At 44.5% G+C, this 23,705-nt stretch overlaps 1 protein-coding gene across 2 annotated transcripts in view; it reads right to left on the bottom strand.

The window, feature by feature from the left end:
* The window catches only part of IFRD1 (interferon related developmental regulator 1), a 579,560-nt gene that overhangs the window by 331,521 nt on the left and 224,334 nt on the right, over window positions 1-23,705 (bottom strand). For both annotated transcript variants that reach the window (XM_044088679.1, XM_044088680.1), the window contains one exon: window positions 16,804-16,928. In XM_044088679.1, coding sequence (XP_043944614.1) covers window positions 16,804-16,928 — 125 coding nt within the window. The remainder of the gene's footprint in view (window positions 1-16,803; window positions 16,929-23,705) is intronic.

Genomic DNA, 23,705 nt, shown 5'->3' with positions numbered 1-23,705 from the left:
TTTTTACCCCTTTGAAACTTTTCTGGATTAGGAAAGGACCAGTTTTTGAAGGCCAATTCCTACAGAATCTGGGGGGTTGAACCTGGAGGAAATCTTTCACCGTCTGAACTGATTTTGCTTTTTCCTCGATGGTCTTTAACACATCCTTAGCATTAGCACCAAAAAGCTTGTTCTTTTCCAAAGGTGCATCCAGAAGTTTTGCCTTTACATGATCTGGTAGAGGTTGATCTTTTAACCATGTCATAGGTGACTCCATAGTCAGACACACTGACGTCCCACTCACCAGGGTGAACAAGGAGAGGGTCACAGTAAGCTGCCTATCGGGCGCTAGAATCCGCCACATAACACAAGCACTCGGGTCACTCCACGGCAAGTACAAATATGACACAGTCATTGTCCATGCTGGTGTGAACGACCTGAGACGTACCTCCCTGGACTACATGAAAAGAGACATAGAGGAGCTCTCTGATTATGTAGCCCAGGCAGGTATGACCCTAACCCTGAGCAGTATCCTTCCTTCACCAAGAATGATGCCACAATATAGAGACAAGATGATCAGCTTTAACAATTGGCTTAATGTCTGGTGTCATTCAAAGGGGATCCAGTGTCAGTCTGCCTGGGATGACATGCTTGACAAGCCACGCTGCTTCGCAAGGAACGGCTTGCACCTGTCACCCCTGGGATTCCGGATATTGGCTAAGGCTCTTGCCACCCCCATAGTGCCTTTTTAGGCAAGGCTCAAATTCTAAACCTACCACCCTAGAAAACAAAATGGGAAGAAACTGAGGGTAATGCTGCTCAATGCCAGAAGTCTAAATCTCAAAATGCATTACTCGAGGCCCTTCTCAGTATGGAGAACATCGATGTCTGTGCTGTAACTGAAACCTGGTTCAAGGCTCCTGAGAGCACCTCGGCACTATTAGGTTTTACCTCATATCATGCGTTCGCCCCAAAACCGGACCACACCACAAAAGGAGGGTGTATCCATATTCATAAAGGATACCCACACCTCCAGGTTGGTGGCAACGCACGAAGCTTGGAAACCATCCAGGTGCAACTAACCATAGGCAAAACTGCTCTACAAATTGTAGCATGCTACAGGCCACCCTCTCAAACTCAGGAACCCCACACAGCCTTCCTGAAGACACTGGAGGGTATAAATGTATCTCCAAACACCATCATATTGGGTGACTTCAACTACCCGAATATAGACTGGGAACATTACTCAAGCCCTAACTTTCTAGCCCAACGGTTCCTGGAGTTCATAAATTCAAATGCCATGGAACAGCTAGTCACTGTTCCCACGAGAGGAGAAAATATACTAGATCTCATTGTCACAAACATGGGGACAAAATGCTCCACACGAAGTATATCCCTCATTGGTGAGATCTGATCATAAACAAATCTCACTGGAAATCCACATCCCGCCCCCACCCCAAACAAAAAGACCATAGTGAAAAACTTCTCTAAAGCAAACTTCACACTACTCAAGACTGGTGTAGTATCCTTCAAGGCCCCTGAGCCAGTGGAAACCACAACCCAAGCTGCGGAAGCCCTTACAAATGCCTTCTATGAACACCTCCAGGACTGCATGGATCAGGCAATCCCAAATAAAACCAAGACTCTTTCCACAAAGGGCAAGCGTCCAGTCTGGTGGACCCCAGCCATTAACAAACTTTACAATAAGAGGAGAAAGCTATTACATGATAGAACAAAATCCATAAAAGGGAAGTCACCCTGATCATTATTAGTAAAAAATCTGAGCACTCATAAAATCAACTAAGGCCAATTTTGAGAGAAAAATTGCCATGGATTCAAAGGACAATCATAAGGCCTTTTTCAGCTATGTTAGGAACCTGGGTGGAAACTCCCAGATATGCTCAGAATTAGTCCAAAATGATACAAAAATCACTGAACCCACAGACATTGCCAACATACTGGCAGACAGGTTCAGTGCAAACTTCACCCCCCTCCCCTAAAGGAGAGATAACTATCCCAGCCGAGTATAGCCTCCCGGACATCTCAAATGCGCAGGTGAAAGCTGCTCTCTCTAAAGCTAAAAACACAGCATCAATGGGACGGATGGTGTCCCGGCTGTGTGCTACACGAGCTAAATGAGGAATTAACCCGCACATAAGGCAGCTGTTTAATCTCAGCCTTACCACAGGATCGTGCCCAAGGAGTGGCGACGGCAACTGTGGTCCCACTCCACAAAGGCGCCTCTACGGACCCTGGTAATTACGCCCCATAAGCTTAACAAGTCTAGTCTGCAAAGCTATGGAAGAGGATCATAATGGAGCTCATAAACAAAGATATAGGGGACTTGCAGACATTGGACCCGACCCAGTTTGGCTTTGTCAAGGGAAGATCATGCCTTTTGAACTTGGTCGACTTCTTGAAACAGTCACCAAGGCCATTGATGAGGAAAGGCAGTCCATACAGCCTACCTTGACCTTGCAAGGCTTTGACACAATACCCCACTCGGGTATTGTAGTAAAACTTACCAGCTTAAATGTAAACCCATATGTCACAAGATGGGTTGCAAACTGGCTTAAGGACAGAACCCACAGGGTTAGAGTTGCTGGCGCTGTGTCAGACTCCAAGCCGGTTACAAGTGGTGTCCCACAGGGCTCGGTCCTTGGCCCCTATTGTTTGGCATCTACTTCTCAGAAGTACAGGCCAGCATGGGAGGACTTTGGCTGACAAAGTTTGCAGGCGACTGCAAACTGAAGCCATAGTGGAAAGTGCATCGGACACGGATATCCTTCAGAAGGGACTCACGGAAACAGATAGCTGGTGCCAGAGCCATGGCCTGAAGTTAAACGCCAAAAATGTATAGTCATACCCTTGGAAAAACAAGGTAACCCAAGCTACCATATAGGTGGCAATCCACTAAGCACAGAAGAGGTTATCAGGGACCTGGGGACCCAGGTTGACAGTGGCCTTTCTTTTGACACTCACATTGCTAAAGTGGTTAGAAAGACCTTCTACATTGCCCACCTGATCATGAAGGGATTCACATCCAGATCTAGTGAGGTCATTGTTCCCCTGTACTCTTCACTTATCAGACCAATGATCGAGTACAATGCCCCATTCGGGATGTATCTCACCAGACATCTGCAGCAATTGGAGAGACCCCAAAAGTTCCTCACCAAAAGGATAAAGGGACTCCAAAATCTGTCATATGCTGCCAGATTGAAGAAACTCCAGCTCTATTCAGTCGCATACCGTCTGCTCAGAGGTGACATGTGCCTGACATACAAGGCCATGTCCAACCCGGAATTCATGGACATGCTCCACCTCAAAAAATCCAAATCCACCAAAACCACTAGAGCAAGCGACTTAAACCTTAGCACGGATATAAATAGGACGTGCTGGAGGGATAGATTTATCACTCAGAGACTCCCTATGCTGTGGAATAAAATCCCGGTCCATGTGAGGCAGAGCACCTCGCTGACTCTGTTAAGAGAAATCTAGACCTGTGGATGGGAGATCGTAGGTTTACCCCGGGAATCATCTCTGTGTCACTGCTGGACAGAGGCACAACAAACTAATGGGCACAGTATTTTTTCATATAAGGGGTGGCGTAAGCCACAAAAATTTGGGCTAGGCTTATAAATGCCTTAGGGCAGATAGCCTAGTATAAACCTATGAACCTATGAACCTATGAACCATGCATGTCTACGAATGACTGCCCCTGTCATAGCTGCCCTACATGAAGCTTCCAGTGCATCATATCCACACTGCAGGAAGTGATTGCTTACTTGCTGAGTATTATGTATAGCTTCCTGCAAAGCCTTCCTGTCTAAAGGATCAGGAGTGGCCAATGTTTTTTGTAAATCTTCTAACAGGAAATCCTGATATTGTAACATATGAAAAAGGCAATTCAAAGCTCTCATAGATAAGGTAGTGGATGTGTAAACCTTTTTGCCCCATCTCTCTAATGACCTAGCTTCCCTGTTGGAGGGCAATGGATTTTTAGAGGTGGAAGCTGAAACTCCTTTAGGCCCCTGAAATCAGCAGTATGGGCCCTGAATAAACGGGAATGTGTTTCTGGGACCCTGTAATACCTGTCTGGCTTGGCTGGAGCAGGAGGAAGAGAGTCAGGGGTAACACTAGAGTCAGAATATAAATCATCCAAAACATCAAGTACAGGAGGAATAGCTAAGGGCCTGTGCTGGGGCTTCTTAAGGAAAGTCCGAAGGCGTTTTCTGGAATCAGAATATTCCTGGCCTTGCCACTTGAAATGTTCCCTCAAGGTATGCAAAACTTACCCAAAAGAAATATCCTCAGGAGGGGAGGCCGAGGGGATGGAATCCTCTGCATCCGAGTCCTCATAGGTCTGGAAGAGCTCTTCCTGGCTATCAGAGTGGACAGAGCCCTCAGAATCTTCATCTGACGGAATAGGGTCAGAGGGTTCAACCCGGGGCCTTTTATCAGAAGGAGGCTGGGATCCTCTCTCAGGATGGGCCTGTGAACCTCTAATCATAGAAATTAAATCAGCAGCCATAGACATAATTTGTGTCTCTGGAGTAGGCTGAGGTAAGGTTTTAGTAGTAAGATGTTTTGTTTTGCTGGCTGCCTTAGCCCTAGTGTAGGCCTTAATAGACATGGCCATAGGAGGCCTGGCAGCTCCACGTGCAGGAGTAACCTTGTCTACAGCAATGGTCTCGGGCATTTCCTCGGTTTCGGTATTCAGAGGAAAAACAATAACTGGCGTCGGAGTGATATCCGGAATCGGAGTCGTCGGTAATACGGTGTCTTCGGTTCGGAGCAGTGGAGAGACCTTCTCAGAGGGAACCGGAGCACTCGCGATAGGTTTTGGCGTGGAGTCGGTGGTAGACGCGGGCCGAGGATGTCAGTCCCGGTCTTTTCGTTTCTTGGGAGTTTGCGATGTCGGAAGTTCCGACGGCATTGTGTAAGCAAATTTTTCGCCGAAAAAATCTTCAGCGAACTCCGCCCGGCGCCTGAGAGTGCGCTTGTTGAAGCGAGCACAGGCTACACAGGCCGAGACGTCGTGGTCTAAGCCAAGGCAAGGAAGACAGTAAGAGTGGAAATCCTTATGAGGTATTTGTTTACCACAAGAAAGACAATTGTTAACTTTTTCAGTAATTTCTGACATCGGCTGAGGCAAGAAAAGGTCCCCAACGGGGTACTTAGCTTTTTTGAGGACTTCGGAATCGAAGAATACAGGAGCTGACCGACCGGCACTTGCGAACTGCTTCTGCTTCGGGCACCGCGCGGCAAGAAAGACTGAAGAAAATGGCATCGGCTGATGCTTAAGCCACTCTGACGTCGGAGAGAAATGCGACATCAGCCGACGTCGGACCCAGACTTTGGAATACGGCCGACCGAGGGCTGCCTGAGGCAGGACAACCCATATGTTATGACTGCAGTTGCATTCTTGAAGGACATCACTGCCAGTAAAAAGTAAATGCCAACACCAGTAGGAATAGCCATATAGAGGAGAGATAAAGAGATAGAGAAAACCAGGGGGCTGGAGGGAGGGAAACCGGGACTGCAACAGTGAATACACTCGAACATCTACATTTATGGTAAGTGTACACAACTGTACTATGTTCTTTGTGTTTCACTGTTGCAGTCATCACACTTGGGTTGATTCCCAAAGCTGAGGAAGGGTGGAGGCAGTCAAGAAGAGTTAGGGCTGGCTAGCAGACCTTGCAAGACTGCTGTAGCAAATCCTGCCCTGGATTTGGAAAAGATAGGCAGGTGGTAATGCTTGGTGAAGGTGTGTACAGAACTCCAGGTAGCAGCTTCCAGTATGCTCCTTGTAGGGACTCCCCTGAGAAATGCTGTAGAGGTAGATGTAGCTCTAGTGAAATGTGTTCTGACCCCGAGGGGTTGGATTTCCATGGTGCTTGTAGCAGAAATGGATGCAGTGTGCTATCCATTTGGAAATGGTTTGTTTTGAAATGGCCTTGCCCTCTGCCCCTGTTGCAAAGCTGACTAGCAGCTGGTCAGATTTTCTGAAAGGCTTAGTCCTATCAAGGTAGAACCTGCGCTGTCTGTGCACGTCCAAAGCATGCAGGATCCTTTCCCCTTTATTTAGAGGATTATGGAAGAAGGCTGGCAAATGGATTGATTGGTTGACAGCCACACTGGACACCACTTTAGGTATAAAGGAAGGGATAGTTCTGAGGGAAACTCTGTCAGCATGGAAAATAAAGAAGGGTTCCACAGCCATCAATGCTTGCAACTTAGACACTCTTCTAGCTGAAGTGATGGCTAGAAGCAAGGCTATTTTCCAAGAGAGGAATTTTAACTCTGCTGAAGCAAGTTCAAAAGTGGGAAGCGTGAGCTTTTCCAGAACAAAGTTAAGGTCCCAAGCGGGGGTGGTTGCTCTCCTTGGTGGCCTTTTAAGTTGTTTGCCCCTCTCAGGAACGGTTTGATGAAAGGGTGAGAGAACAGAGGTGGCTCAGTATTGTAATGAGCAGAAATGGCAGAGGCATGCATCTTAACGGAGGAGAAGGACAGACCTCTGTGCAGTAGTTCTGCTAGGTAATCCAGGATTAGAGGTAAAGAGGGCAGTGCTGTGTCCTTTCCTTTAGGATGAATAAGAACAATACCTTTTCCACTTTTCAGCATAGGATTTCCTAGTACTGGGCCTTCTGGCTTCAAGGATGACGTCCAGCACCTACTTGCTTAGGGTTGTTGGTGGGGTATTTAAGGAATAAGCCAGGCTGCAAGATTTAGGGTTTGCAATTGTGGATGCAAAATCCATCCCTCCTGCTGAGAAAGCAGGGTTGGGGTCTGGTGTAGGTGCCAGGGTGGCACCGTTGGCAGGCTGCACAGGAGTGAGTACCAGTGTTGGCGTGGCCAGTCTGGGGCAATCAGAATTGTCCTTGGCCTGTCTTGTTTTATCTTGAGTAATACTCTTGAGATAATGGGCAGAAGGGGAAAGGCATTGAGTGAGAGGTTTTCCCATTGAAAGGATAGGGCATACACCTTCCAGGCCCTGTTGTGAGGGATCCTGATGCAGAATGTGCTTAACTGGTGCTTAACTGGTGGTTGTCGGGAGAGGCAAAGCAGTCCACCTCTGGGTTCCCCCATTTCTGGATCAGAAGGTTGAAGGTGTTGGGCTCCAATTTCCACTCGTGTGGATCTAGGATATTTCTGCTTAAGTCATCTGCAGGTGAATTTTGTTTGCCTGGCAGGAATTGAGCTTGTAGATGAACTTGGCTGTCCAGGCTGTGTTCCACAAGGCCATGGATAGCCTGCAGAGTGGGTAAGAATGGAGTCCCCCTGCTTGTTATTGTACCACATAACTGTGGTGTTGTTGGTTTTTATCAGCAGCTGTCCTGGGAAAGAGTAGGTATCTGAAAGCTGTCAGGGTATTCTGTGCAGCTAGCATCTCTTTTTGACTGATGTGCAGGAGAAATTGCCTTGGGCTCTAGTGGCCCTGAATACATTTGCCCGCCATGTGAGTCCTCCATGCATAATCTGATGCGTCTGTGGTTAGGGTCTGGGCGGTGTGGCATTGAGTAAAATGCAATCCCTTGTTGTGGTTGCATGCTTCGGCCCACCAAAGGAACTCTGTCCTCAGACAAGGTATGATAGGAATGACTGTTTCCAGGTCCTGAGACTGTTGGCACCAAAGACATTTTAAGTACCATTAAAGTTTCCTCATGTGCAGTCTTGCATATGGCATTAGCAGAATACATGAGGCCATGAACAGTACAGTTTTGTACCTACCATAAATGTAGATGTCAGATAGGTATGCATCTGCAGTCCTAACATATGGGTTGTCCTGCCTCAGGCAGCCCTTCGGTCGGCCGGATTCCAAAGTCTGGGTCTGGCCTCGGCTGATGTCGCACTTCACCCAACGTCACAGCTGCTAGGGTATAAAGGCATCAGCCGACGCCATTTTCCTCAGTGTTTCTTGCCCCAGATGCCAGGTGCCCTCTAGGAAGGCAAAATTTGGATAAATGCAAATAATTCCAAACAGTAGAGAGCAAAAAAATATATATATATATATACATATATACAAACAAATACACCATAATAGATTCCCCCAGCTAGCTAAAAGAGGGGTAAATACCCTAGGAATACCACAGAGGGGAAGGAGGGTGGGTAATCCTGACTGCAGATGCATACCTATCGGACATCTACATTTATGGTAGGTACAAAACTGTACTATGTCCTTCAAGGATGCATCTGCAGTCCTAACATATGGGTAGAATAACCATAGCCAAACTGGGGGAGGAGGCACTAAGATAAAGATGGTGTAGTTAAGATCCCTTGCAAAACAGCAGTTGCAAAACCTGCTCGGGATCTGGAGTATAAAGGAAGATTATAATGCTTGGCAAATGTATGCACGGAGCTCCAAGTAGCAGCTTCTAAAATGTCTTTGGTAGCCACTCCTCGTAGGAAAGCTGTAGTGGTGGCTGTAGCTCTTGTGGAGTGAGTTCTGATATTTTCAGGAGTTGTCTTTCCATGAAAAGAGTAGCAGAATCTAATGCAATTTCCTATCCATTTTGAGATTGTCTGTTTTGAAACTGCTTTTCCTTGCACTCCTGTTGCATATGCTACCAGCAGCTGGTCAGTTTTTCTGTTGGTCTTAGTTCTGTCTAGATAGTAGCGTAATCGTCTGTGCACATCCAAGGTATGTAGTAGTCTTTCCCCCCTGTTCTGTGGGTTGGGGAAGAATGTAGGTAAATGAATCGCTTGGTTCAATGATACTCTGGAGACCACTTTTGGCATAAAAGTAGGATTAGTTCTCAGAGACACTCTATCCTGATGGAAGATAAGGAAGGGCTGTACTGCCATTAATGCCTGTAACTCCGATACCCTTCTTGCTGAAGTGATTGCTAGCAGGAAAGCAGTTTTCCAAGATAAGAACTGTAAGTCTGCTGTTGCTGCTGGTTCAAAAGGGGGAAGTGTTAACTTTTCCAGCACAAAGTTGAGATCGCATGTAGGTAAAGGTGGTTTCCTTGGAGGTTTTACATTTTTGATTCCTCTCAAGAACTGCCTGAGTAGAGGATGAGAGAAGACAGGAGGATCCATGTTGTATTCTGCTGAAATTGCTGATGCATGAATCTTAATGGAGGAGTAGGACAGGCCATTGTGGAACAGTTCTGCTAAGTATCCCAGGATGTGTGCTATGTTTGCCAATGAGACATTTTCTCCCTTTGCTGCACTCCAAATGAGGTATCTTTTCCATTTGGCTGAATAAGTTTTCCTTGTGGAGGGTCTGCGTGCCTCCAGGATAATGTCCTTAACCCTCTGAAATAAATCTGGTTTATTTTGTTTTATGCAATATTCCAAGCAGCTAGCTGCAGTGTTTTCAAGTTTGGATGCAGGGTCTTGTAGTTGTTCTGTGTTAGAAGTAAGGGACATAGAGGTAGAGGTCATGAGTGTGTCCGAGACATGCTTCTCAGTAGCGGGTACCAATGTTGCCTTGGCCAGTCTGGAGCTATCAGGATTACCCTTGGCTGTTCCTCTCTTATCTTCAGTAGGACTTTGTACATCAAAGGAAGAGGTGGAAATGCATATGCTGTCAGGTTTTTCCAGCTGAAGGAAAGGGAGTCCACCCTCCAGGCAAGTGGGTGGTATGCTCTTGTGCAGAATTTCTTCAATTGGTGGTTGTGTGGGGAGGCGAACAGGTCTATCTCTGGCATTCCCCATTTCTTTGTTATGGTTTTGAAGATATCTGGATGCAGCATCCATTCGTGAGCATCCGTGGTAGTTCTGCTTAAGGTGTCTGCTAGTGAATTTTCTTTTCCTGGTACAAATCTGGCCTGTAGTTGAATGTTGAGATTCAGGGCCAAATTCCACAGGTCCATTGCCATCCGGCATAGAGGGTATGAGTGTGTACCTCCCTGTTTGTTGATGTACCACATGACTGTGGTATTGTCCGTCCTTATCAGCAGGTGACCTTGTTGAAGGAATGGTCTGAATGCCTGGATTGCATGTTTCACTGCCAGCATCTCCTTTAGATTTATGTGTAGATTCAGCTGGTCTTGTGTCCATAGGCCTTGTATACATTTGTCCTCCATGTGTGCCCCCCAGCCTAGGTCTGAGGCGTCCGTGGTGATGGTCTGGCTTGGATGTGGTTTGTGGAAAGGCAATCCTCTGTTCATCTGACAGGCCTGAGCCTACCACAGGAATTCTTGTTTCAGGCATGGAATTATTGGAATCTGGGCTTCTAGACTGTGCTTGTGTTGAGACCATACATTCCTTGGGTACCATTGCAACTTTCTCATATGCAGCCTGGCATGCGGAATCAATATTATGCAGGATGCCATGTAACCCAGGGCTTGCAGGACTAGTAAGCTGAGTTTGTGTTGTTAATGTCATGAAATAGACTGGTAGTTGCTTTTGTTTTTCTTCTGTGAGAAAAGTCATCTGAGTTGATGTATCCAGTTCTGCACCCAAAAATGTTATCCTTTGGGATGGTACTAGTCTTGACTTTTGAATGTTGACTGTGTATCCCAAGGCTTGCAACAGTAGAATGACATGTTCCAAATCTTTTGTTAATTTTGTCTTGTTGTCCGCTTGTATTAGGCAGTCGTCCAGGTATGGGTAAATTTGAATTCCCTGAAGGCTGCAATGAGCAATTACTGATGCCAGGCATTTCGTGAATACTCTGGGCGCAGTAGATAAGCCAAAGGGCAATGCTGAGAATTGATAATGCTCTGATCCTGCAAGAAATCTGAGGTGTCTTCTGCAATCTGGTCTTATAGGGATGTGCAGGTATGCCTCCTTGAGATCTAGAGTCACCAGCCAAGACTCCTTGCCCAGCATGGGAAGAAGTTGCTGGAGGGTCAGCATTTTGAATTTTGGAACAATGAGGTATGTGTTCAGTGCGGACAAGTCGAGAATAGGTCTCCATTGATTTTCTTTTCTTAGTACAAGGAAAAGCCTGGAGTAAAATCCTTGGCCTTGTTCCAAAGGTGGTACCTTTTCTATAGCTCTCATCCTTAGTAAGTTGTTGAATTGTCTTTGAGCCTCTGTTTTTTGGTTTGGTGGTAGGTTTGGCATTCCTCTCTTTTTTGGTAGAGTGTGGAAGTGAAACCTGTAGCCCTTGTCTATTGTTTGTAAAGTCCATTTGTCTCCTGTAATGCAATGCCAGTTGTCGGAAAATAAGGCTAGCTTTCCGCCCAAGGGTGCTTCCAGTTGTTCCCTGGTAGGTGGAACCACAGCCAAGTCATTGTGTCTGTCCTGTGGAAGTGGTTGTAGTTGCATCTGTGGCAGCACTTCTCTGGTTGGCAGGTTGCCAGACGTCCCCTGTAGGCACCCCTAGATTGACCTCTGCCTCTTGGGCGTCTATTTCTGCCTCTCTGTGCTCTGGAGGTGTCTGGAAAGGACCAATTCTTTGAAGGCCAATTTCTGCTAAACCTCGGAGGTTGGACCTGTAAAAAATCCTTGACTGTTTGGACAGATTTTGCTTTTTCTTCCACTTTCTTTAGAACCTCCTGAGCAGGGGAGCCAAACAAACTTTGTTTCTCCATAGGAGCATCTAGGAGTTTTGACTTAACATGGTCTGGTAAGGATTGTTCTTTTAACCAGGCATGCCTTCGAATCACTGCTCCAGTCATAGCTGATCTAAAGGAAGCCTCCAGTGCATCATAGCCACATTTTAAGAAATTATTACTGACCTGCTGAGAATTATGTACCAAATCCTGAAGGGAGGACAGTTTTTTATTTAGCTGGTCTAACAAAAATTCCTGGTACTGAATCATGTGAAATTGACAGTTTAAGGCCCTGGCCGAAAGAGTAGCAGAAGTATAAACCTTTTTACCCCATCTCTCTAATGCTCTAGATTCCCTTTCAGAGGGAAGAGGGTTTTTGGCAGAGGCAGCTGCCACACCTTTAGGGCCCTGTGAAATGGTTTCTGGGTCTGCAACATGAGCCTTATACAAGTGGTAGTGTGTGTCCGGGACCCTGTAATATCTGTCAGGCTTGGCAGGGGCCGGAGGAAGAGAATCAGGGGCAGTACTGGCATCATTATATGCATCATCAACCACTGATAGTACTGGAGGAATGGCTAAAGGCCTATGCTGTGGTAAGTGTAAAAAAGTCCTTAGCCTTTTCCTTGAATCTGAAAAATCCTGGCCCTGCCATTGGAAGTGTTCCCTCATAGAATGTAGGGTTTCCCCAAAAGAAAACTCTTCAGGAGGAGAAGCAGAAGGAATGGAGTCTTCTGCATCAGAATCCTCATAAGGAGAATATGGGCCTTCCTGGTGGTCTGAAATATCTGAATCATCTGAGGAATAGTCTGTAGAGACAGGATCCGGGGGTTCAGTCCTAGGCCTCTTATCTGGAGGAGGTTGAGAGGCCCTGTCTGGGTGAGGTTGGGATCCCCTGATCAAAGAAATAAGATCCTCAGCCAGGCTGAGTATCAGGGCACTAGAGGTAGGCCTGTGTGAAGGAGCTTTAGCAGGTAAGGCCTTAGAAGATTTAGCTGCTTTAGCCCTGGAAAAGGCCTTGATAGACATAGAAGCAGGGGGTCTAGCAGCCCCACGTGCAGGGGTAGAAATGTCTAAAGGAATAGTGTCTGACAAATCCTGGGTGCCTGCTTCTGTAGCAGTAATTTCAGTAGCAGATTCAGCCATGCTCTGTGAGGCCTCGGTTATCGGAGGCATGCTTTCGGCCGAAGGAAGAACCGGGAACTCGGTTTCAGCCGAAACCGAGACACTCGTGGTTGGCCTAACCGTGGTTTCAGCCGAAACCGCGGACCGCGAGTGTCGGTCCTTTTCCTTGCGTTTTTTTAGCTAATTGTGTAGTTGGAGTCTCCGACGGCATTTTATATGCAAAAGCGGGACCAAAAAACTCCTCTGCAAACTCCGACCGACGTCTAAGCGTTCGTCGGTTGAAGGAAGCACAGGCTAGACAAGCTGATACGTCGTGGTCTGGGCCTAAGCAAGGAAGGCAGTAAGAGTGGAAATCCTTATGAGGTATTTGTTTCCCACAAGTTAAACAATTATTTACTTTGTCTGACATCGGCTGAGGCAAGAAAGAGTCCCCAATGGGGTACTTAACTTTTTTAGAAGTCTTCGGTAGTAGAAATCTCTGGATATGACCGACCGGCACTTGCGAACAGCTTCTGCTTTTCGGGCACCGCACGGCAAGAAAGACTGAGGAAAATGGCGTCGGCTGATGCCTTTATATCCTAGCAGCTGTGACGTCGGGTGAAGTGCGACATCAGCCGAGGCCAGACCCAGACTTTGGAATCCGGCCGATCGAAGGGCTGCCTGAGGCAGGACAACCCATATGTTAGGACTGCAGATGCATCCTTGAAGGACATTCTAGGGCTTGCAGTATTTTTCTTGCAGATAGCTGTGGTTCTGATGGCCATTTGCTTGAAGTAGTCTGTCAGATAGACCTGGTTTTCTGAAGTGAGGAATGGATTTTGGGAAGTTGTGTCCAAGCTTGCTCCCAGGAACGCAATCTTTTGACTAGGTACCAGTTGTGATTTCTTTTCGTTGATGGTGTACCCCAATGAAGTTAGAAGGCTTTTTACAAATGTCAGGTGTTGAAACAGCAACTCCTGCCTGTCCACCTGAATCAGGCAGTCGTCCAAGTATGGGTAAATTTGGATATTTCTCTGCCTGCAGTATGCAATGGCTGGAGCAAGGCATTTTGTGAATACCTTGGGCACAGTAGATAAGCCAAAAGGAAGTGCAGAGAACTGATAACGCATAGAACCTGCCCTGAAAAGTAGATATTTCTTGCAAGACTCCCTTATGGGGATGTGCAGATAAGCTTCTTTTAAGTCTAGGGTGACTAACCAGAAATCCTTGGCTAGCATAGGAAAAAGCTGTTGCAGTGTAAGTATTTTGAATTTTGGCACCACCGGAAAGGTGTTGAGAATTGATAGATCCAGGATAGGGTGCCAAGAGCTCTCTTTTCTGTGCACCAGGAACAGTCTGGAGTAGAAACCCTGTCCCCTTTGTTCTACTGAAACAGGTTGAATAGCCCTGATATGGAGAAGGGAAAGTACTTGCTTCTGAGCCTCTGCCCACAGGTTTGGAGGAAGGTCTGGCAACCCGCTTGGAGTTGGCAGTGAGTGGAAGTAGAATCTGTATCCCTGGGATACAATGTTTAGAAACCATCGGTCCTGAGTAACGTACTCCCAGTTTTTTGCATGAAGAGCAAGTTTTCCTCCTAGGGGTGCAAGTACTTGGGCATGGCTGGGAAGGATAATTGGAAAGCCATTGTGAACTTTTTCCATAAGGGGGTGGCTTACTACTCCCTGTTTTTGAGGTGGGAGCACTCCATTGTTTAGATCTGTGCACACCCTGAGACTGTAGTCTAGGTGGTCTGTTTCCCTTGGATTTGGACTGAGAAGGTCTGGGAGGGAATGGAAAGGACCACTTCTTTGAAACCCAATGCCTACTGAATCTAGGTGGCTGTACTTGTAGGAAGTCTTTAACAGTTTACATAGATTTAGCTTTTTCCTCCATCTTTTTAAGCACTTCTGCTTTTGTGCCAAACAAAAGTTCTTGGTTTAATGGAGCATCTAGTAATTTTGCTTTGACATGGTCTGACAAAATTTGTTCATTCAGCCAAGCATGCCTTCTCAGAACAGACCCAGTGACAGCAGCCCTGCAAGATTCTTCTAAGGCATCAAAACCACACTGCAAAGTATGTTTTCTAACTTGGTTTGCAGAATGCATTAACTCTTGCAAATGCTTATTTTCTGCACAATCAGGAATCAACATCATTTTTTGTTTAAATTAGTTCCATAATATGCTGCTGGTACTTCAACATGTGAAACTGGCAATTTAAAGCCCTGATGGCAAGAGTTGCTAGAGGTAGATACCTTCTTCCCCTATCTGTCTAAAGCCTTATAATCCCTGTCCGAAGGGGTAGGGTTTTTGGCTGTAGTAGCCGTAATACCTTTAGGTCCCTGGGAAATGGTCTCTGGATCCGCAGTGGGATTTTTGAAAATAAATTTGAGAGAGTCAGGTACTATGTAGTACCTGTCAGACTTTCTAGGAGCTGGTGGTAAAGTATAAGGGGTAAGACTGGATTCCATGAAGACATCATCTACAATTTCCAGAACAGAAGGGATAGCTAGGGGCCTGTGCTGAGGCAAGTTTAAAAATTCCGAGTCTCTTTTTGGACTGTGGGTAGTCCTGGCATTCCCAGCGGAAATGCTCTCTGAGGGTATGCAGGGTTTCACCGAAAGAAAAGTCCTCTGGGGAAGAGGCAGAGGGAATAGAATCCTCTGCATCTGAATCCTCATAGGTAGATAAGGTTATGTCCTGGTAATCAGAAGGGTCAGAGTCATCGGACTCCTAGTCTGTAGAATCAGTAGAATCAGAAAGGTAATTCGATTCTTTGTCTTTTAGTAGGGGAAGGCTGGTTCCCTTAATCAGAGTAATAAGGTTTTCAGCCATTGTAAGCATTTGTTTTTGTGACATGGGAGTTTGAGCATGCACTTTGGACGTCGGTTTTCTAGGCGTAGTGCGAACTCTGGGCCTGAGAAACTTGCTAGTTTTAGTTAAAAAAGAAGTTGCCAGTTTAATATGAATATTGGTAGGTCGGAATGCCTGCACAGCGGTTCCAGACCCATCCAAGGTAAAGACATCTGCAGGTTCCATAGTCAAAGAAGCATCTCGTGGCATACCGGACTCCGAATGGGTCTAGCATCAGGGGCTGCAAAGGCATCTCACCGAGTACTGGCGGGCTGGCGACTAGCTTAACGGAAGCATCGTCGGCAGTTTTTGACCTATGCGGTCTGTCTCTGTCTTTGTACTTTTTCGGAAGATCAGTAGTCAAGACGGCTTACCAAAACCATTTCGGAATATGGAGAACGAGAGCGAAAGCGAAAGAATTTAGCTACAAAAATAGCCTGACTACAAATGGTTTGGGCGTTAAGCAAGGCACAAAACCAACAGCAAGGGACATCGTGGTCTGGGCATAAACAGGTGAGACAATTGTTAACCTTTTCTGACATCGGTTAGAGCAAGAAAAAAGAATCCCCAACAAGGTACTTAGCTTTAGAAGACTTCAGGTTTGAAACTCGAAAAATGAAAATTTCAGGTAGTGGCCGAATGGCACTTGCGAACTGCTTCCGCTTTGGGCTCTTTCTCTGCAAGAAAGACAGATGTAATGGCGTCGGCTGCATGTTTTATATCCCTGACGACCTGACGTCATGGAAGAGGTGACAGCATCAAATGCAGAAATCTCAAGACTCTGGTATTCAGGCCGACTGAGGGCTAGCTGCAGGCAGATAACCCAAGTGTGATGACTGCAACAGTGAAACACGAAGAACATCTGCTTCGAGCTCCTCCTCGGCAAGAAAGACTGATGTAATGGCGTTGGCTGTCTGTTTTTATACCCTTGACCTCATGGAAGAAGTGACAGCATCCGACGCAGAAATACTAAGTCTCTGGTATTCGGGCTGACTGAGGGCTACTTGCAGGCAGATAACCCAAGTGTGATGACTGCAACAGTGAAACACGAAGAACATCTAAAGGTACCATTGAAAGTACTGCATAAGTAAGTTCATCATTGCAAAGTAGGCAAGTATCAGACCTGTCAGATTACATATCCTTCACACTTTTGCCAGCTGTTTCTGTTCAGCCTTCTAAAGCAGGATTTACTTACATTAATGAATTTGGTTCTAGGTTTCCAAGTAATCAGTTTGAGATGCAGCTCTGATATATATAAGATCACAATACCATGACAGGTGTTACCTACCACAGCTTACAAACTTGTTCTACCAAACACATACTCCCCCCACAAGTTTAGAACTCCTTATACATACATCACAACAGTCCTACAGATTGTTCCTTTCACTGGAAACTATGACACTATATGCACCAGAATTACCTTTTTTAAGGCAACGTTCAAGACTGTCGGTTAAGGTCATTCTTCTTTCTGTGATGAAATCATAGAGTAGTTTGGATGTTAAGGCACCTCTGAGTCCTTCAAGTGCTGTCTGCCGTGTTTTAGCACTGTTAAAACAATCACAGTTTTAAATGCATCTGTTATGGTCAATGTTATAACAGACAAACATCATACCCATTCCACTGCCATATCTTAAACATTTGACTCACAGCAAATCATTTTACAGTTAACTTCTATCTTAACAAAAAAAAAAAAATAGTCCCAAGCACTGGAATCTTGTTTCCACACCCCTTGCTGTAACTTTATCTACTTAGAACAACTGTAGGACCTTTATAAATGCCCTGTTACTCTGTGATGCACACTGGACATGCAACATCAGACTACATATACACACAAATCAGAGGTAAGGGGGTTTGCAGTAGGGCTGAATCTGGGTTTTTTACTACCTTGGGAGTTTCACAGTTTTCATCTTGTAAAGATTTAGACCTCTTAGCTTCATGTAAGCACACATCATTTAAACAATTTATGATTTTCCATATTGGATCCAAACATAAATACCATACAGCTGGCTTACCCTTCTTAACACCGATAATAATCACAAGTCAGAAAATTACAATGGCAGCTAAACAGATATGAGAGTAGTCACCACATATTCTGATTTTTGAGAGGGTCCTCTGCACTGGAACTTCTTAATGACAGCCCTCTCTTCAGACCCTCCCCCAACTCCTGCTGCACTGGGGGCAGTGCAATTTCTGCCAACACACTATGTGATGCCAATCGAAGTCTAAGATGGCGTGCCTGTCTCACGCTTTACAGTACTATTCTCCCACGAAGTTTAGCAAACGCACCAGTTAGAGATAAAAAATCAGGAACTTCATATCAGAAGGAGAGTTCATTTGGCAGGAGGGTGAATAACAGCCCGAAACTAAGGAGGCCCGCAAGAGGGCAGTACAGATCCATGGCAAAGGGCTCTACTGAAGATCAACTGATACAGTAAGTGCTCAAGCATCTGCTGCTTCCAAGGACTGTCATTCATAAGAGTTTCAAAGCAAATTATGCTTGTGGTCATCAGTGCCTTGCCGATACCCAAAGGCAGACCGTACCCTTCTTCACTAAGAGTGCCAGGTCAGTTAGTCAGGGGGCAAATGTGTGGGCTAGGTCAGTTAGTCAGGTGGCAAATTTAAGGGTACCCATCCAGTCATCCAGGTTCTGTTTGAAAGATATCACTCTAACCTGCAGGGGCAGCTTTTTACAGAGATGGGGATACTACATACAACTAATTTCTCTCCATCGTGTTCTATTTATCTGCTGGTGAAGACTTAGGTCCCTAGTTCTTACATTTTCTAAGCTTGTGGAGATACACAAGATGAAGGACAAATTGCTCTCTAATGGTGAGGCAGACAAGGTGCAGATCTACCCTCACAGTTAAAATGATACCAGGTAAAGACATGGAGCTTCTAGCCTCTTTTGGTAGCTCAGGGTCTTTAAGCCAGAAATCTTAGTTAACAACCTCTTGAGCCTCTCTAGTTTGATATAACTGACAACAGCAGTACCCTTTGGACTACCACATGGGGACAGCAAAATAGGTGAGGCTGGAAAAGAGACAACTGAAAATGCTTGCAGTACTATACTCAAGTGACCGTGGTGGGCCTAGCAAGGCGACTTCCAGTCAAAGATTAAGGGATTACATTATTTTCACTGGTTAACTGGGGAAGTCGAGTGGGCAAACAAGCCCCATTTCATCGGAGGCCGAGAAGAAAAGCTCTATAAGAAATAATAGTAGTATTCATACAATACGATGAATACCCGGGTAAGACTTAGCAGCTTTACATACAAAGTTCCACAAGAACTATTTACAGTAGAACTATACAATTTACAGGATACTCGGGTAACAATTAGCAGCATTACACACAAAGTGAGTTTAAATAAAGCAGATTATTATGAAATAAACTAGTATTTGTTACAGCAACCCAGCATTAGCTGCAGTACATTAGACAAAATGTAACTACATGCATTTTGTCATGAAAAGAAGGCAGAAAAATGAAGATGGGTGGAAGGTTGGCATAATGGTTAAGCCATTTACCTTATAGACACAAGGCTCAGGGTTTGATTCTCACATGGAGTAATTGGCTAGGCTTAAAACAGCCCACAAGAGCAGTTAGCCTAGTATTAATCTATGAACCTAAGAGATGGTCACTAACATGTGCGTACACATAGGACAGGAAGTTTAGGAATTATTTATTCTGGGGAATAGCAGAGGCATAGCCAAGGGTCAAGCAGTATCAGATTTGTATGCTGTTGAGGAGTCTGGAGGGTGAACTGAGTTCCAGGCCTTTGAGACACATTTGGAGTAAAGAGCATTTCCTGCTTTGTGAACTTAGAGGAGATGCTTGTCAGTTGAGATAAGAGCAGTACTGGTGGAGTGGAGCTGCAGTACACCACTTAGGGCAGGGCAGTGCATTTTTCAGGGTGAAAGACAATCTGTGTGCAAACTTAATGCAAGAGCTGGTGAGGCAGCACAAGCCAATTTAGGTGCCTGAGAGCAGTATACTGACGTCTGCAGTATGGCTTGTTGGAAGCCAATTGGGCTATTTTATTATAGCATTGCCCTATAGTAGTCAGGGTGAACTGGAGGTTGGTGAAAATAGCACAGAATTCAGGACAGTAGGCAGCGGGTCGGTGAATGCTAATGTTATCTCTCATGCATCATTATTATGCATCATGCCTAAAACAAATCCCTGTGAGGACAAGGGATGCAATATTGATCATTCTGGACCAGTGGAAGAGGGGAGTCCTAGGACACATACAAGCTGATACACCCGAACAGAACACTGAATAGAGTAAGAAAAATCAGTAAAGAGAGCAGATTACTTTACAGTATATTGTAGCATCTGGAAGTACACTAATCCAATTAGCATAAACCTTCTGAAAAGCAGTAGAAAGCAAATCCTGAAACACTCAACTCTACATGCTGCAGGTTATTTTACAGGTAGACAGTGATACGTAGAAATATCTACTGTCTCACTAACAGTCTAAAGCAACAGCCATCTGCTGCATTACGAATGTCTTTGGTTGTCTGGAAATTTGTTCCTCCTGATATTTAAGTTAACAGCACATTATATGCAGAATGCACAACTATGGTGCAATGTCAGTTTTACTAAACAAGTCAGACAGCTAAACATCCAGAGGTTGATGCTCACCCTTGAAAGCAAATCACACCCAAACATATATTACTACTAAAACATTCACAGAAATTGTATGCTCCTCTCCACCCCCATACACACTCACTAACATTTTGACTCGGATGTCAGAATTTTGGAGAAAACAAGAAAACTGCATCAGCCTCTGTATAATCTGATAAATTTTATGTTCCCATTACCTCCCAGACCCTATATGTGAGAAGAAAAAAAATAACACATTTGCATTTTTAACAGTGCACTGCTACAGTAAATTTTAATCAAGTATTGGTTTGTAATGGGAAAGGACTGGAAGCCACAATACAGATATCTTTTTACATTCTAACTAGATATGGCATTACAAACTGCTCATTTTTCACAAGCTGTCCGATGCTCTGAAGATAGTAGCAAGTCCCTAGGGACACCCCCCCTTTCTAAATGCTAAATCCATAACTCCTTTAAACAGTGCAGAGACTTTGCCATTCTTAGAAGAGACTGGTGTGTATCTGCTTTGTATATGACAGTCACAGCTGCTTCTTCATATCTCAAGCAGAAGAACAAAACTTGGAAGAAGCACTTTATAGGCCTATTCCAGTTAAAAGTTTATTCCAAGAACTTAAATCATCACACACATTTCTTTGCCAAAGAAATCTGATCAATACTCTCAAAATGATGCAACACACACCAAGTATTTAATCACTGCAGAAAGGAGAGACGGGGAACAAATGAGAGGATTGTTGAACAGCTTGCCATATTAACGTAGCAACTGTATCACGTTCCTATAAAGCACCTGAAATGCACCCAAGGGGGAGGTACACTTGTGTACAAAAGTACAGTTATTTAACAAACGACTCAGAACTAGCTGTTTAAGATTTGGAAAGGGAAAGAGTGGCAGGTTTTTGAACAGGGTATATTTTGGAATCAAGTCCTATTACCAAGATATATAATGGCAAAGACCTCTTGCCTGAATAAGGATCTGCTGCCAAGCACTTACCTCCTATTCCACTGCTTAGAGAGAGTTTTTTTGGTGCAAGGTATGGCCGGTTTCTACTCACTTTGTTCGCCCTTGCTCTGCTCAGGCTCACTCCACTCCCCTACCCAACCTCAATTCCCACCCACTCTAACTACTCCTAAACTTATAATTCAATAGCTTCACCCTCTTTTCTTACAGCCAATGAGAACACCCAACTAATTAATCCCTAACCCACCAACCAACTTCCAACACATCCATAAAGTTACACCACCCACATATAACTACAAGGACAACTCTAAACTACTACACCACCCCCTAAACATTTCACATTCCCCCTATAACACCAACAATACCTCTCAATCATATCCCATTCACTCAAAATGCTTTTAATAACCAGTCTAACAACTCTGTTAATACTCCTCACACATGTAAAATTACTATTCTCTCAAACTCCAACAACTTACTCCTTATCAGATACCTTAACTACTGCTTACCAATCTCATCTTAATAGTTTTTCTGATATCCCCCAACAATTATTTCTCTATACCTGCCCCTATTAATCAGCACCAAAACTCCTGTACACTCCATACAGCAAACCTTGCCTTACAACTCTTACACGTACTTCTCAAAAAAAAACTCAGCACAACATTTTCTTACCTAATCACTGTATTATTTCAATGTAGAGATATCTACCCCAACCCAGGTCCTAATACTCACCAAGAAACTAGAAAATGTCCAAGAAATGTAAACATTATCTCCCTTAACCTTAGGAGCATATGTAGTAAAATACCCCCCCTCCATGCTTGGATAGTCCAGCACAGACCAGACATCCTAGCCCTAACCGAAACCTTGCTAAATCCTACCATAAAAGATTGAATAATTACCACCAAACTACGGCATAGCTAGATTAGACAGAAATTATAAAAAAGGTGGAGGAGTAGCACTAGTCTACCCAGATACCCTTGACAGAACTCCATTTACTGACAACATCCCCACATTCCCAAACGCTGAAATGCTCATATCCTTCATAAATCTTAACAGCACAAAACGAATCTACATCAAGTCAAAATATACCCATTCTAGAAAACATACTATCCTGCACTTCCGAAACAATCAAGCAGGAGACTATTATTTTAGGCGACGTTAACACAGACTGAAAGTCCAACTCATCAGAATTACAGCAAATAGCATCAACCTCTATGGTTACTCTCAACTCATTAACTCCCTTACTAGGTACAATAAGGAATACACTCAACAATCTACCCTACACTGGATTCTGGTGTCAGATCATACTAACTCTTGTGGCACACTTCCAAACTCCCTCAGAGACCACCTACCCACATTTGCCATTAGAGCCAACGTACAGCTACCAAAAACACACACTGTACAATCCGTCCATAATCTAATTAATTTTACCCAAGAAAAATTGAATGGACTACTTCACAAAATAAATTGGGCACCTCTTAAACATCTCCCTGTAGATAAAGCTGTGAGCTACTTCAACAGCAGCTGTCTACAAATACTTGACACCTTAGCCCCAGTCCACACTAAAATAATTAGAAGAAATACTCCCCCTTGGCTAACTAACACATGTAAAAAAAAAATCTAATGAAAAAAGGGATCAAGCCTGACGTCTCTGGAAGCACAGTAGAAAAGCAGTAAATCTAATACACTTCAAACAATGGCAAAACCAAGTAAAGAAACAGGTTGTCAGGGATAAACAATCATACTATGCCCACCTATAACAGGACCACAAAACCAAACCAACTAAAAAATTCTGGTCTACAATCTCAACCCTACTTAATGCTGGTGCCAAAAAAAGACCTCTGCCTCACAGCTAGCACTCCTCCTTCTCAAATACCAGAAGAAGTTAACTTCCACTTTATACAATCCATAGCAGATTTGATCTCCAACACCCCCAACTCCAGTCCCTCATCTTCCTCCACAACTTCTCTTAATGGATAAAAAGACTTCTGCTAAAACTTAAACCATGCTCTACCTCTGCAGACAACCTACCTCCCCAATACCTTAATCTAGCTGCCAACTCCAGTGCCTACCCAATCAGCATCTTGCTCAACAGATATATCTCAGAATCTTTAGTGCCACAAATATGGAAAATGTCCCACATCACCACTACACACAAAGATGAAAATTCTACTAACCTAACCAACTTCCAACCAATAGCAATTCTATCTCCCATCTCCAAAATATTAGAAACATTTATTCACCAACAACTAATGAAATTCTCACTATAAAACAACCTTCTAACACATAGCCAACATGGTTTCCTACCAGGCCATGGCAAAACATCAGCTCTCCTATCCTTTACTGAATCTATTAACAGAGCTAGAGATACAGGCAACCTTGTTATCAGCAATATTTCTCAACCTTTCTAAGGCATTTGACACAATCTCACATTCCATACTCGGACAAGCTCTCAAACCTAGGCCTTACCCATACCACAATACAATGGTTATACAGTCATCTGCAAAAAACAAAAACAAGCAGCAAAATGGCTAAATTAAACCTCCCCCTTTCTACACAACCCTACTGGAGTCTCTCAAGGATCAGTCCTTGGACCCCTACTCTTCAATACATTTACAAACAACCAAAGCACTGCCTCATCCACTGGAATGCTCGCTCAACATGCAGATGATTCCACTATTATCTGCACTTTTTCTGCATTTCCCCAACTTCTCGCCATCTCCGATTCAAATCCTGGCTTACTGACCTTC

Source organism: Protopterus annectens, chromosome 11.part0 (assembly GCF_019279795.1).
Source record: "Protopterus annectens isolate FY-2018-M chromosome 11.part0, PAN1.0, whole genome shotgun sequence".
Lineage (NCBI taxonomy): Eukaryota > Metazoa > Chordata > Ceratodontiformes > Protopteridae > Protopterus > Protopterus annectens.
Note: the sequence above shows the minus strand (reverse complement) of the source record. Positions and strands in the feature narration are given on the sequence as shown.